The sequence below is a fragment of the Merops nubicus genome, unplaced genomic scaffold (assembly GCF_000691845.1).
Source record: "Merops nubicus isolate BGI_N331 unplaced genomic scaffold, ASM69184v1 scaffold10149, whole genome shotgun sequence".
Classification (NCBI taxonomy): domain Eukaryota; kingdom Metazoa; phylum Chordata; class Aves; order Coraciiformes; family Meropidae; genus Merops; species Merops nubicus.
In genome coordinates, this window is record NW_008630244.1 from 58,231 (window position 1) to 73,181 (window position 14,951).

At 35.0% G+C, this 14,951-nt stretch overlaps 1 protein-coding gene across 1 annotated transcript in view; it reads right to left on the reverse strand.

The window, feature by feature from the left end:
- The window catches only part of LOC103779587 (calcium-dependent secretion activator 2), a gene marked incomplete at its 5' end in the record, with an annotated part of 87,704 nt that overhangs the window by 55,658 nt on the left and 17,095 nt on the right, over positions 1-14,951 (reverse strand). Inside the window, 3 exons of the mRNA XM_008947225.1 lie at positions 7,839-7,995; positions 10,019-10,027; positions 11,591-11,694. Of these exons, the coding sequence (XP_008945473.1) occupies positions 7,839-7,995; positions 10,019-10,027; positions 11,591-11,694 (270 nt within the window). The remainder of the gene's footprint in view (positions 1-7,838; positions 7,996-10,018; positions 10,028-11,590; positions 11,695-14,951) is intronic.

The window sequence follows — 14,951 nt, forward strand, 5'->3', positions numbered from 1 at the left end:
GATGAAAGTACCTCCCAGCCAGCCCGTGTTCATGTGAAACTCCTCCTCAGCAGCTAAGCTTGCCTCTCTTCTGCCCTCTCAACTGTCTTGCAGAATTTTAAAGGATGCTAACTCTACACTTCCCTTCTGGAAGTTTGCTTATTATCTGGTGTGATCATCTCCAACTTTATAGTAATTGTAGTTTTATAACTATTTAAAGGAAGTCCTCAAAACTAGTTGCCTCAAACACTTAGGAAACCTGACATGTAATGCACACAGAGGTGTTCTCCTGCTTTTCAAAAGACAAAAAAATGAACCATATTACCCAAGAAAAATAAAGTCCTCTAATCAGTAGAAAATTACCTGCTTCAAAGATGGGATTCACTGCATGAAAAACTGTATCCACAATGCAAACTGAAGGTGCTTAAAACCTGAAAGTTAATTGGTCACCATCATTGCTTGCCCCTGTGCTCCCTGGAATGTTCTCTTAGAAAATCCTAACTCTTGGCACACTGATGTCCCGTCCCACTCTCAGAGTACAGCCGCTTCATATTTTGGATATGTCTGTGTTCACCTATTAATGCAGCACTATTATTACAATCCATGTGCACACGGAAACCATACAGGCAAGCTGAACCACAGACAGAAATTTTCATGATTTCGGTAGCTCTCCTTTTCTCCCACTCACATTCTGCTATTTTAAATTCTTTTGCAGGTTTCTCCTCCCACCTATACCTGCATCCAGGCTTCCCATTTGATTTGGATGGGTCCTCATTCTGATTAGGCTTCCTCTTCCTAAGAAGAAAAGGCTGTATCATGGGGCTCAACCCTGGAAACCATCTCATAAATTACAATCCCTCTCGTTCCATTACTGTAACTTCCAGAAACCCCTGTGCCTTCTGTTACTGAATGATGTCCACCACAAACTGAACCTGAGACAGATGGAGACTATGGGAGAAATGTGTCATCAAGTTTCCGTTCCCTATTGCTACTTCTATTGCAAAAAAAGTGCCTTTGTTGCTAAATGTCTGCACTATAGTTGTTGTTTTTTTTTTTTTTTTTTTAATTGGATGTTATGATCTGAAAGCAAAAACTAATGAGTCAATACTAAAGAAACCAGGTCTCTCTAGTTTTGTTCACCTGTTCCAAAAAATTTTGACACTTTTAGCTAACTTCAAATATATTACACACAGGGGTGGAGACATCAGATAAATGAAGTTTCATGAAAACAGGCAGCTATGTAGCAGGCAGAGATTATTAGGGTTTCCACTGAGAAAAAGGCAGCGGCATAGGCTCAAGTCTTATTAAACACTTGAGAATCCACCCTTGAGAGCACCTATGAGTCCAATACAAACATGCTCTCCATTATTTACGCTGCTCCTAGAGCTGCTTGTTAACTAGCTGGTTGTGGCATAATTATTTGTACATCAGGCACTCAGAACACTTATTTTTTCTATACTTATATATCTTAAAACTGCAACAACTGTGACCAGCAATAATAGCTGAAGAGGATTTGGATATTAACACAAAGGTTTCACAGTCAACAGCTGATGAACATTGCCTTTGACAAACAAAAGGTAGCTGGTATCAAGCTACATATTAGGCCAATTTTTCAAGGCAACACTGAGCTTAAAAACAACAAGAATAATACAACTGTGTCAATTAAGTCAATATTGCTGCTTTATTGTGAATCAGTGCAGGACTGGCACTAATCAGGCAACCACAGTTACTTAAAGGGATGAGGCTCTAGTTTACTGCCTTCTGAGCACACCACAGAAATGCTTTGCAACGAGCTCTCCTCTGGGACTTATAACAAAGCCTCACGGGCATGAGGGTGACTTGTTATTCCAAAGGCAGAATGAAATTTAAAGAAGTCAAAGGCAATAAAAGCTGTTCAACTTAAAAAGCTGGATCATTTTCCTAATACCCTGACAGTCTTTGCAGGGAAGTGAAACTCCCCAAAACGATGCCAAGACTGTTGGTATTGACTGCACCTCCACAGAGGTCCCTTTGTATGTGGGCACACACGAGAGCGCTGTCTCGGATCAACAACTTGGTGAGCATTCTGTTTTCCCAGGGCTGAGGATATGGCAGCTCTGATTTACCCATCTGGAGATCTCTGTCAAGGATTACTGCAGGGCAGAGAAAGAACTCAGAGCGCAGGGATAAGTGATATAGCTGAGTATCATCAGCAGACTCATGGCACTCTACCCTGTGATTAGAATTGATCTTGCCAAAAGGTACCACCTGTGCATTAAAGCAGATGGGAAACAAGAGATCCTTGAGGAAATGCCACACTTCAAATCCCTCAACTACCACTTGTCTTCAAAGCTATGTAGCTTAATTCTCCATTGTCTTGTCGATATAGGCACCCCACACCCTCTTAATATGAGCCATCTCATATTCACATAAACAATAACAAAATGAAAGCCTATGCCAGGGCAAGGTAATACATAGACAATATCAGTGGAAAACGGATTACAGGAACACAGACCCCCAGATGGAAAAATATTGAAATACTGAACTTGAAAGTTATTCAATTGTTACTTATTAGGTAGCTGAAATATACTCAAATATCACAAGGAAAGACCAGAGATGAAAAATATAGCCAAATAATGCAGCTCTGGAATAAGGTTTCTCCTCTAGTAGTAGGAAAAAGACTCTACTGTGCCTGTGTACAACAGAAGCTGTGAGGCTTGTTTTGCTTTACTTATACAGGCACAGCTTAGGAGTTATCCTGGAGTCAGCGTGTTGTGCTGTCCTCAAGAGCTTCTGCAGAATCAAAGGAAGGAAAGAATCACACAGGTTAACACAAGCCTCTTCTCCACTGACAAAATTAGCACTTTGCCAGATAGTCTATAATTATCCTGCTCTCCACAGGAGTCTCAGGAAGGCACCACTTGGATTTTCTGTTCTATTTTTAAATCCAAAATACACCCAGTAAATTTTAAGAAGGAAGTTTCCTTGGGGCTCCATATTCTATTCATAGCAGTTGAAAATCACCCAATAATCTGTAAAAAGAAAGTTTAGATTTCCATTCTTTTCCTGTTTATATTACATTCTGCCTCCAGAGAACACTTACTAATCAGTTACTTAAATTGTGGTGAAAACTGCAAGTGTCTAAGCTTATATACAAGTTGTTGTGTATTTTTACACATAAGACATACTTTAAAAGTGAATTTTAGAGATATACCATGTGGTTGCAAGCTGAAAATTTTTCATCTTTACAGGACAGAGTGACACAAATGGCTCATTGCACAATTTTCTTATGCCTCAAACTCCCATTCAGTCAAAAGGTTATTGGATAGTGTGGCAAGACATAATGCAGCTTGAGTTAGCTCTCAGTGTCAGCATATAAAGTTTGCCTAAATTACCTTCAATCCACATTGTTTTCTATCTCCACCTTGTAGTTTAAGATAGGGGCTATGGTGTTATACATAAATTCTAGTACAGAAGTGGTACACAGGCTGTAACTAAGCAGGACGATGGTGCTGTCTTTGGTGGTGTTTGCCACTTTACTACTAGCAACAGCAATATTGCAATAAACATATCAGTGAATTCTTGTTTGAAATCAGTAGTCATGACAATGGCAATAACCTTCAAGAGGCTAACACTAACCATGCTGATTTTTCTAAACCAGACTGTGCAGAGGTGTACTGTGCCCGAGTTAGGGCAGGTACACAGACATTGCACTACGTAATACTCGATGGAAAATGAAGATAGTGAGTTAACTTATAATACTCCTAGTTTTGAGTCATTTGTGTCAATGTAGTAATGCAATAATGATGAGCAACAGCACAGTACATAGTGTCAATAAGTGACACTGGGAAAGAAAACTTTGCAAGGAAAGGAGCAGAATATTGAATGTACAACATCTAAAGCAAGCCAAATATATAGACACTTCCTGTAAGTAGGCACATGCCACTAAAAGTTACCTCTGACAAATCTTAAACAAGCAGGAATTACATGTCTGTCTTGAGGCACTAAAAACCTTACTAACCTGAATAATTAAACAACTACAGAAAGTAAACTACATTTAGTTTCTAATAATATATAGGCTCAGTGGACAAAAAGTAAAATGGTCATTACAGAAAATAAGACATAATCCTGGGACAACCACGTCCTTCTTACCTCTATGAATATCCAGTTCTGGAACAAATAATTTTGTTATCATAGAAATATACTGGGTACTGGTATTACTGTACAATCTGCAAAGCTTTACACAGCCGTAACTGTGTGTGAACAATAAAAAATGGAGATCATCAAAATGTATACGGTAAAAGCAGTGACAGTATTTCTTTCAAACTGTCACATTTTGAAAAATCACAACAAATTCATATACAATTTATAACTCATCTCCATAGTAAACGTAATTTTTAAAATGACTTTTTGGTATTTGTTAGCTCTTGTATGAAAAGCTGAAATATTTTATAGGAGAGGAAGATCATACTCCATTCATTTTTTAAAGCAGTTCTGCAGTAAGACTTAACAGGAAAGCAATCACTCATGAACTCATTGATGAATGCTTAATTGTAGAATGTCAGAAAAAAATGGAGAAGCTTAAAGTGACTCAAAGTGGAGTCATAATCAGAATCACAGAATGGTTTGGGTTGGGAGGGACCTTAAAGATCATTTAGTTTCAATCCCAAAATAATCGAAATGTGAAGCTTCAGTCAGGACCTCTTCCTTCTGTTTTTTACTCCATGAAAAGTTACATGCTGTATTGGAAAATGCATTTTTTTTCCTCATTGTTAAATGAATATTAGCTTTGGAGTATTCGGCTTGAATCTTGTACAATGTTTTGTATACTATGTAAAACAACACATCTGATATTATTTGACTAGCAAAGACTATGCATTTTCATTATCCCACAGTCTTTCTAATATTGTATTTTAGTGACATAGTTATAAAAATAGTCTTACATGCAAGTTTTCTTTAATGCTGTAAATGTTAGATTGTTTCTTTATTGTTAAGAGTTCGCTCATGTCAGGTTTATGTGAAAACTGACTCCTGCATTGAAGACTTAGAGCTCATTTAAAGCTCTTGAGATAGAATAACACGCAGGTGTCAGTCCTCCAAATTTCAGTGAAGATTAACCTAATATGCAATATGGTGACCTAACAGTTCTTCATTTGAAAGAAATCTGAAAAGTAATCTCTGATATAGCCAGAGTGAGAATAACCCAGTGGGATTTCCACCTCTTCATTTCCTAATGAGTTTTTTGATAATGAGAGGTGACTTTGCCAGTCACTGTGGGCTCTATTATGGCTAATTTACTCCACTTCACTCTCCTTGTTAATTATTAACACTAGTCTTTTTATCCTCATGAGACCACATTCCAGTTTTTCCCTTTTTAGATTTTTTTTTTTCCTCTAAATCCATCCTTGTAAAGGTGATAGTTTTAAGGAAAAGGTTTCACTTAGGGTAAAGACAGAATTATTTATTTCATTTTAGAATACTGTAAAATTGATTATATAAGCATGGAGAGCTCTTTCTAATGGCTTCAAAGCACTTGCAAGGTGAAAAGGCTGTTAATTAAAGAATAAGCACTGAGGTATGTTCCACCTGGGAATCAGTTCTTGGTAGAATGGTCACTTGCCACTTGCAAACATAGCCACTGATTAAAAGGTGACTAATTTCCATGATTGCTTTCCAATAGTTCTGGGAAAAAAAAAGTGTATAATTTTCCAGATGGCTTTCACTTGCCAGAAACTGTCATATATTATATCTATTACCATTAGAGAATTACTGTAACTGGTATACAGGTGTGACATTTCATATAGCAGTCATTTTGTATCCTTCAGTTAAGGGTTTACAATCTTTCTAATAATTGCTTTGACATTAAAGTTTTCATAAAAGGTCTTTCCTAAGGCATTTAGCATTATTATCCATTTAATCTTTTAAGGAAAGAAAAATCAGTAGCCTACCAGCAACCTTTTTGCACATGAGGACAACCCTTTTTTGTTTCTGTGACTTCTCTCTGGTTGAAACCAAAGTGCAAAGGAATACAAATGACACAGTAATGTAGTTAAACCTGGTGCCACAAATCCTTCGTGTAAGACTGCTGTAAAATACCTCTGTAGCTTTCAGAAACGAAGCAGTTATTTTAAATGCAAATAATATCACAACTAGAGGTGTGCTTCCTAAACTGAAGATGGAAGATGGTAAGAAAGCCACCTGAATATAGGCTTCAGATTTTTAACCTGGATTTCAGATGATCAGACACTCACTTAAAGTAAAGCAGAATCCATCTTACAGGATTCTAACTCTTAGGAGATGTGCACCAAGACTGAAGAATTCCTATACCCTTCTGAGCAGCCTTCTAAATTGAGCTTAAGTTACCACCAGAATGACAAGTTTAATAAATTTTTGTAGCTGCAGTTTGTCCGTCAAAGGATCCAGATGAAACATTAATGAATATCTTAAAATAAAAGCAAGGGAAACAATAACAGATAGTTCTACTAGGATAATGTGAAAAAATAAACCATCAGGAATATGGCATTTCATGTATTGTTAAAGCTCAGGGTATGGAAACACAGTTCCTGAAAAGAGGCTTCTAAGAAAGAATGTTCATGTTCTTTCCCTCTGTCCTACAGCATGTCCAACATGGTGTAATAACAGTGACTTTCAAGAATCCTGTTTTAAGATTCAGCTTTACCTTAGTGGCCCTGTCCATTTGCCCCTTTCCCTCCACGAATTTCGTCATCCGTCCTGTTACAGTGAATTGTACATTTGCTGGTTGCTCCATTTCATGCTATGGTGCTGTGGCAAACAGGTACTATACTGAGATGACCTATATATTTCAATAAACACTCAGCAGCTAAGGTTAACAATAATACAATGGCAGATAATATAGGTTTCAATATGTCTAACCTTGGAGAAAATCCCTTGAATACTATTTTCCATTCTTTCAGTCAAGCAGTTTTCATACATGGAGTTAAATTCTTAAATTCTATTGAACTTCCATGGAAATGAAAGAATTATTTTAGAAAGAGTTAAAAGTTATTTCTTGCATATAATAAAAATAGAAATATAATAATAATAATGATAAATTTGGAATATAACTTGAATCATTCAATAAAAATAATTTGGTCTCAAAAATAACTTTAAAACCAGTAGGTAATTTTATAATTTTTTAAAATAGAATTTGAGTAAATTTAAACATTTAAAACAGAGCACAAATATATTTTTTCTTTATGATGCCTTGAAATGTTAGATGCAATCTAATGGTTTTAAATTAACATCTAATCAATTTTCTTTGCTTTCATTATTTATTTCCTGACTTCCATTATGAAAATCACTTTCACACAAAACATGCCTATGTTATTGCTTAACTATTATAAAAAAAAAAAATCTCTCCTCAAAGATGAATAAAAGCAAGATAATACAGCTGTCTCAAATTTTTATCTCTAACTCAAATAAGGACATAATAGGCCAAGTGCAAATTACACTCTGATTTGTTGTGTGCACCTTACCCCATTTATGCTAAGCCTACAATACCTTTATAGACATAACAAGTCTGAAAGTAGTTTACATGAAGGCTTAAAATAAAACACGAATACAATTTTATTTAAGCAGTATAGACTAAATATGAAATATCAAACACATACTATGCTACTTTACATCACTGATTAAAAAACTATCAATTTGTGAATACTGCATGGTTAAAGAATTACCAAAATAAGGACTGAAATGGTGCAAGGATAGAAAGAAACTGCTCAACTTCAAAGAATGGAGCACCAGGATATATGTCATAAACACAGGGATGGTCACTTTGAGAATTGCATTATTTAGAAACACATTTTTATGGTGCAGGCACATTGAAATTTATACAATAAGTAAAAATCTTAAAATCTTACTGTCAGTTCTGAGGGCATTATTCAGCAGCTGGAAAAGTGGGAAGCTGTCCCAGGAATCCTGTGGCTGTGCCTCGAGTGCTGAATCCATATCAACAGAATACAGAGACAAAAACTTCTCTGCATGCTCAGCCAGTAACTCTGGCCACCAAGCGAATGCCTGCAAATGTGACAAAGTAGAATTACTAAACACAAGTCATAAAGCAAAGAGATGTGTTGTATCTGTGGCACAATACATTTGGATACGTCACTTCATTTGGGGAGGATGAACAGGCCGAGTACAAAATGTGAAAATATTTCATAAAACCTTGCATCAAAAATGTAAGAAATCAAACGGATTATGATGGGAAAGATTATATAATCAGAACAAAAATGTAACACAAAAAAAATCAATAAAGGAGTATAAATGCCTGCAACTCTTTTTGCCAGAAAGCAAAGAAAAGAATGAAGGCCTCATTCCTTGAAAAAATCACTGTGTGTACTTCTGATTTCATTCAATTCTAAGGCCATAAGTAATCAGATTAATTTATTTTTGAAATAAATTCTTGTGAATATGCTTTGCACTCATTTGTTAATCAGACGGGATAGTTTTTGTGTGGTATCTTATTCCTTGAAGCCTAAGGGTTTTTTTTAGTAGATATGCAGTGCTTTTTAATTCCTATTTTTGCCTTAAAGATGTCAGCTTCTCCTGAGGAAGGCATCCAGTTTTCCTTTGACAAATGTATAAATGCATCTTTACAAATTCACTAATGTCTATATTAATTTTCAGTAAGTTAACAATATGTATGAGTACACAGTTTTTTCTGGTAAAATCAAGATTCTTAGGTAATCCTACCTTAAAATAAGAGAAGAAATCTGTGAAAAATAGCGTGTCAGTAAGGAAAGGCAGCTCCACATTAAAGACTGCTTCACACATAACTCTTTTACCTGTTTGCTGTCACTTAAATCTAGGCTTTGAAAGGAGGGAGAGGGAGCTGCATGATCCTGGAGTTAAAGATGAAGGTGAAGTGACTTTATGAAATAGGATGAATACCCCATACTACTAAGAGAGTTTTGCTCAGAGTTCACGGAAATATCTGACAGTGAGAAATACCTACATATACAAGATAAGAAAATGCCTTTGCTTTCAAACTTATGCCCCTTGTTTTGAATATCTCATTTTGATTATTTTTGAGTTACCAGCATGGGACATATGTAGCTTGATCTATAAAAGTGCTGAGTTCCCACAAGTTCAAATAAAGTCATAGATAATCCTTACTTGCTTTTCTGAAATTCAAGTCCTAGGTAATGTAGAATTATGCACTCAGGCCTGAAAGGCACCAAATAAAGGCCTCTGAAAAGTGGTCTACAAGTATGTTTTTGCATCCTGGACTTTCTGATGACTGCCTGTAACTCTTTTTGACACGGGGCAAATGAAGAAAAGATGAATGATCATGAAATTGTAAAGAAATGCTGAGCATCCTCTGCTATTCCTGAAAAGTGCTTCGTGTGTTGCAGTGTCAGAAATGAAGGATGCTCATTGGCACTACAGTAAAAAGGATAGATAACGTTTCAAAGATTTTGGCAAGAGTTTGAAACGGAGTATTCTTCCTCAAACTGGAAGAAGTGCTTCATTTGTAAATCCTTTTTTAGATGGAAGCTTCTGAACTGAACAGACTCCTTACCCTAGAAAATAACTAAATACAAAGAAATAAAGAAGGAAAGAAATGTATACAGGCATTGGCAGGTGTCCCTTTTAGGCAAGCAAAACTCTTCCCAGAGAATATTGTCAAAAACTCAAAACAAAGCAAAACTAGCACGTGTCCTTTCCATCTTCTTCCCCTTTGCAAATGACACTTTGAACCCACACAGAAATTTTTCTGATCCTCTCAAGAATTACCCATCAGTGCTTAGGCAGCTAGGAAGAAGAACAGAAAAACAAACACTACAGCTAAGATAGTTGTTCAGCCATTATGGATAACATGAAAACAGGCTGTAGGCAATAAGCAATTGGTGAGACACATTCTAAGAGAGCAAAATCACTGACCATATGAAAAGAACAAAGTTCTTACATTCCAGAAAGACACACAAATGTGGCAATACAAAACAAGAAATAATCAGAAAAATTTACGCTACACAATAAACAAACAATTCCATGCTATGAACAGTGAAAAATAATGCTTAGTTCATCAGGAATCACATACCTCTCTTCCCTTTGAGAATCCCAGAAATTTGGAGGTGTTATGAATTAAAAAAAAAAAAATCTAGTATTAAAAAATGTGATATACTATTTAGAGATTAATGATATGTTTTGTCAACTGCACCATCGAACACTGAACATTTACTTAATGTTATGATATGAAGGCACCATAATTAATCTTCAGTTTTGAGTAGGCAATGTATAATCTTGTGGTCTTGTTCTCAGACATTTTAATATTGAAAATAATATTTAATATTGACATTCTGCATGCTTTATAAATTTCAGTAGAATTGAACATGAATGAAGGGGAAAATAGTCTTAAAGTCATCTTTGCTCTTTTCAAGCTGTCTTAGGTTAAGTTGAAAACTTTTGCTGAACTGATTTTTCCAAAGGCACGTGCAATATATCTACCCTTCTGAAAAACACCATTTCTCTGCAAATAAACAGTATGAAAAGTAATCTTTGAACAGAGATGTTTAATCATGTATCTATAATTTGATCTGTTTTTTTCTGTGTTCTCTGTTTTCCACAGAAGTCTAATATTCTTACAGTAATGCAGGTCCTCAAAAGAGAAAGGCAACAATATATACATATTATTAAGTAATCATTACAGAGTTAACACAGTGGCAATAGTAGTGTAGAACAGGACCTCCAGGGAATTAATTTCAAATCATCAAAACAGCTGTTTCTTCAGTATAATATAAACCATCTATAACAAGTTCACACATGACAGATGTAAGCTAGAAACTAGATTCCATAGTGTGATATAAAACCAGATGTTTTGAATGATCATATTTAAAACTACATATACTAAAGCATGTTTATCCCTTTGCATATTTTCCCCCAAAATATTTTTTGAGCTCTTTGAGAACATTTTAAAAATAATTTCCTGAATGTTAGAAAATTGTATTTATTAATTAAATGTTAATAATATATAATTGTGTGTACCTGGTCAAGTTTATTTTTGTAACTCTTTGATATAAAAGGTGCTGTAATCCTAAATATTATAAATATTATCATTTCTGTATCATGAACCAAGAGTTAAAATTTTGAAACCCAAAATTGTTCTACTTCTACCTGATAATGCCATTTAAGAAAGGCCAAGTTTAAAAGCAGTACTTTTCCAATCAACAAAACAGCAATATGAATGTGATTATTATACCAATCATTATTTTTATGTTAAAATCAGCATCATATATAGCATGATGAAAACTAGCATTGTTTTATTTTATTTCTGGGTTGAATAAGAGGTGAAAAGTTGGAAGGAACAACTGTATAAGACTATGAATGTTTTCCATACCATTTCATCACCTCCAGCACAAAGATGTTTTCTCTATTTTACACTCTTTAATTTTCTTTTCTAAACCTACAGTTCATTCAAGCGAATTCAAGTAGAGCTTTATTTCACTTCACTTTTCATAAGCCTCATGTCTCTTATTCTCTTGTAAATGTGAACTGCCTTAAACATATGTCAGAAAGTAAAGCTTAAATGTTTCTTGACAGAATTGCTTCGCATCAGGGGAGAAAAAATCTAGGAACAAACCATTCTCTACAGCAAATGCAGTTACAGCCTCACCTCTGAATGATGTTCTTCGTTTTGCTGCAATACTTCGATACAGAGTTCTGCAAGGTGAAGAACCTCTTCCAGTTTTCTAGCAGGTGTTGCTTGGTTCATGGTCTCTGTATGAATATAAAATGCAAACCAAGATTGCTTTAGTTACAAGTCAGATTCACCAGTAAGAGAAAATGGTATCAGAATGCAATGGGAATGGTGCAAAGTTACAATCTTCTGAAGTAAAAGCAATTAATGTGTTAATGACAATCATTTAATACAAGTAAATGCACCTAAATGTCCAGATCACTAAGAAGAGAAAATATTTGATTCACAAAAGAATCACTGATCATTATAAACATTATCTGATTTAATATGTGAGAGTGCATCAATCTTTTAGATGCTCAACTTCGGCAACAAGCAAGTTCTAATTCTCTTCAAGGTCAAATATACAAAGAGAGCAGACAGTAGAGACCTTTTGTGTTCTTATACTATCAGTACAATGCCATTCTCACTATATGACTCATTACTGTCATCAGCAAGATCCATGCATTTTGAAGCAGCCAGAAATTCCAAATGTTTTAAGTGTACTTAAAAACAGGAAAAGTACAAACCACAATAATTATTGAAAAAGCTGATTTCTAATAACTAAATATTCAAATAACTGTTTTTGTATCTGCTGTTCAGCAATGAGTGAATCTGCATTCTTTTCTGTCACAGTGAAAAATGAAGATGCTATAAAAGAACTGACACAAGCATACTAAAAAGTTCACATAGAACAGTAATAGAATAACTGCAAAAGTTAAAAATGACAAAAGGATCGCTCATTCTACAGAGCAGACTTCAAAAATAAATTAAACAACCAAAGTAAAAAAAAATGTAACTAAAATTCTTACAGTAAATTAAACTCAATTTAGTTTTCAATTAAAAAAAAAAAAATCATGGTAGTAGATCCCACTAAGGGTCATGGAAGATAAGGGAGGAGACCAACTGAAATTTTTTACAATCATAACTTAATCCATGAGACAGATTTGTCCATCTACATAATCTGTATAATTAGGAATAAGTTCAGTATTAGCTATCTGAGCTTCTTTACTTAACAGAGCTCTTGTCCCTAAGTGCAAACCATAGACTGGAAATGATGTACGATGTTATCTTCTCATTTTTGGCCATGTTCATGCATCACATGAATAGCAAACCACATAAACACACACCTTCATATGCAGAAAGTTCTATTGACATTCCCACTTTATGCATTCATCATGATACAGAATTTTAGCAGATTAACTAAAAAACTTACATAATCTCTTTGATGTCAGTAAGAATATCAAACAGCATCTACTAAACATTTTTAATACTTAACATTTCTACCAAGTCAAAACAAGTTTTCAAACATCTTAAAGGTAGGTGACCTGATCCAGTTCTTCAGCACTAACACACTGATGCATAATACTTTGACAAAATATATAGCTTTAATACAATTTCTTAAGAAGCATTGGATTAGAATCTCCAGCAGACATCTATTAAAGCTAACTACAAGACCACATTGCTTCAATGTGAAAAACAAAGCAGGCAAATTAGTCACTGAACTAACTAAAACCAAATTTTCAAATCTTGTTAAAATAAACCACATAAGCAGGTGTGTTGAAATACTATTACTTCCAAACTCACAATCTAACTGAAGAAAGATCTATTGTACGAACATGGACTAAGCACAAAACACGCACCAGGATATAAAACTCCATTCACAATGTCAAGACCATGGCTATTAATACTGTACTGAATTTGCAAATGTGATACCATAGAAAAAAAATATGCACACCATGGTTTCTGTGCTTATCCTGGACTGAAACTGCTCTTCCTTCTAGTGGTCAGTGTCCTCTCCTCCCTGAACACACAGCAAGTACTACTCAATCAGCTGATACATCACTAGCAGTATCACTGATGTTAATGACTTTTAGGAATAAACCAGGGCAATTACTACAGAGTATGATTGGCACAGCTGATTTCAGCACAATCAACTCATTTTATTACAAATTCAGCCTTATCTTCACAACATTACCACTAACCAAATAATAAAAAAAATGCATTCATTCCTAATGAAATGAAAAAAGCTGTAAACTATTCAAAACCTATATCCAGAAGAGTTTCTCTAAATTAGTAGGATAGTAATTCTAATAATTACATGGAATCTGATGTTGTAATTTTGCATTGGAGTAGATTATCTTTTTCCATACCTGAAATAACATCAAGATAACCTAAAGATGTCTATTGAACAGATATCATCATCATTATCAGTAGGGAGAGCAGGAGAAAGACTATATATTTACTAGTTAATTGAGCTTATCCTGAACCAGCCTTGTGATGAAATCATGATGAAGAGAAATACATGGGTTTTTGTGTGTTTGACTTGTTTTTTTTGGGGGGTGTTTTTTTCCTTTTTTTTTCCTCTCTGTGTGTGTGTGTGTGTGTGTGTGTGTGTGTGTGTTGGAAGAAGGTCATATTTAAAGGTCAGCTAGTCTAGTTCTGGTCATCTGTGTTGAATCGATGAATTTTGATCATAAATGGCATTGAAAGGATAAGAATTCTGAATTTCAATCAGAAATGGCACTGCATGGAAAGTATGGCGTTTCCTGTGTATTTGTTTGTTTCAATGGAACAACAAGTCTAATAAAATGAAGGATGAAAGAGAGGATCAGAAGTGTTCCCACAAAGGCAATGTAGGAATACAATGCTCCCACATGGGGACACTTGGGAAAGAGAAGACCTGTTTATGACCAGGGATGATGCTGGCATAAAAATAAATCAGTCATGATAAATTATTGAAGACAGAAATTGCAAGAATTCTCAAGTCACTATGGGACTAATGTTCAAGAATAGTTTTTTCAACAGGATTAGTGTGTTTAGGAGGAGAAAGAGGATCAAAACTGTAGATTTCCCTTTGAGGTGAGCATGGCAGGTTTCTGAATGATGTTTCACGGCAGGAAAGACTAAAAATGTGGGATGGATTAGGCTCAATGAATTCCTGTTTCAAGTTTTCATGAAAATCCCCATGCTATTTGCTATTTATTAGTTGACTTTGAAATTAGCACTTGCTAAAACCATGCCACTTACTCTTGTTGCTTCATAACTGCTTTCAACTATATTAAAACAATATTATTTTCCTGTAAGATTTATTGATAAGAAAATGTGGCAGAGAATTGCACTCACTCTACATCCTTGGACAAATCTTGCTAATTTTGCTGTCATATACTTATTCACAGAATAAATCAGTACATGCAATTTCATTTGGATGGTACATGCTTCTGTACATTACACTTAGGTTTCATCTAAAGCTCCCTCTTTCACCTCTAAGTTACCACATGAGCTAGTCTTTTTTTCTCTG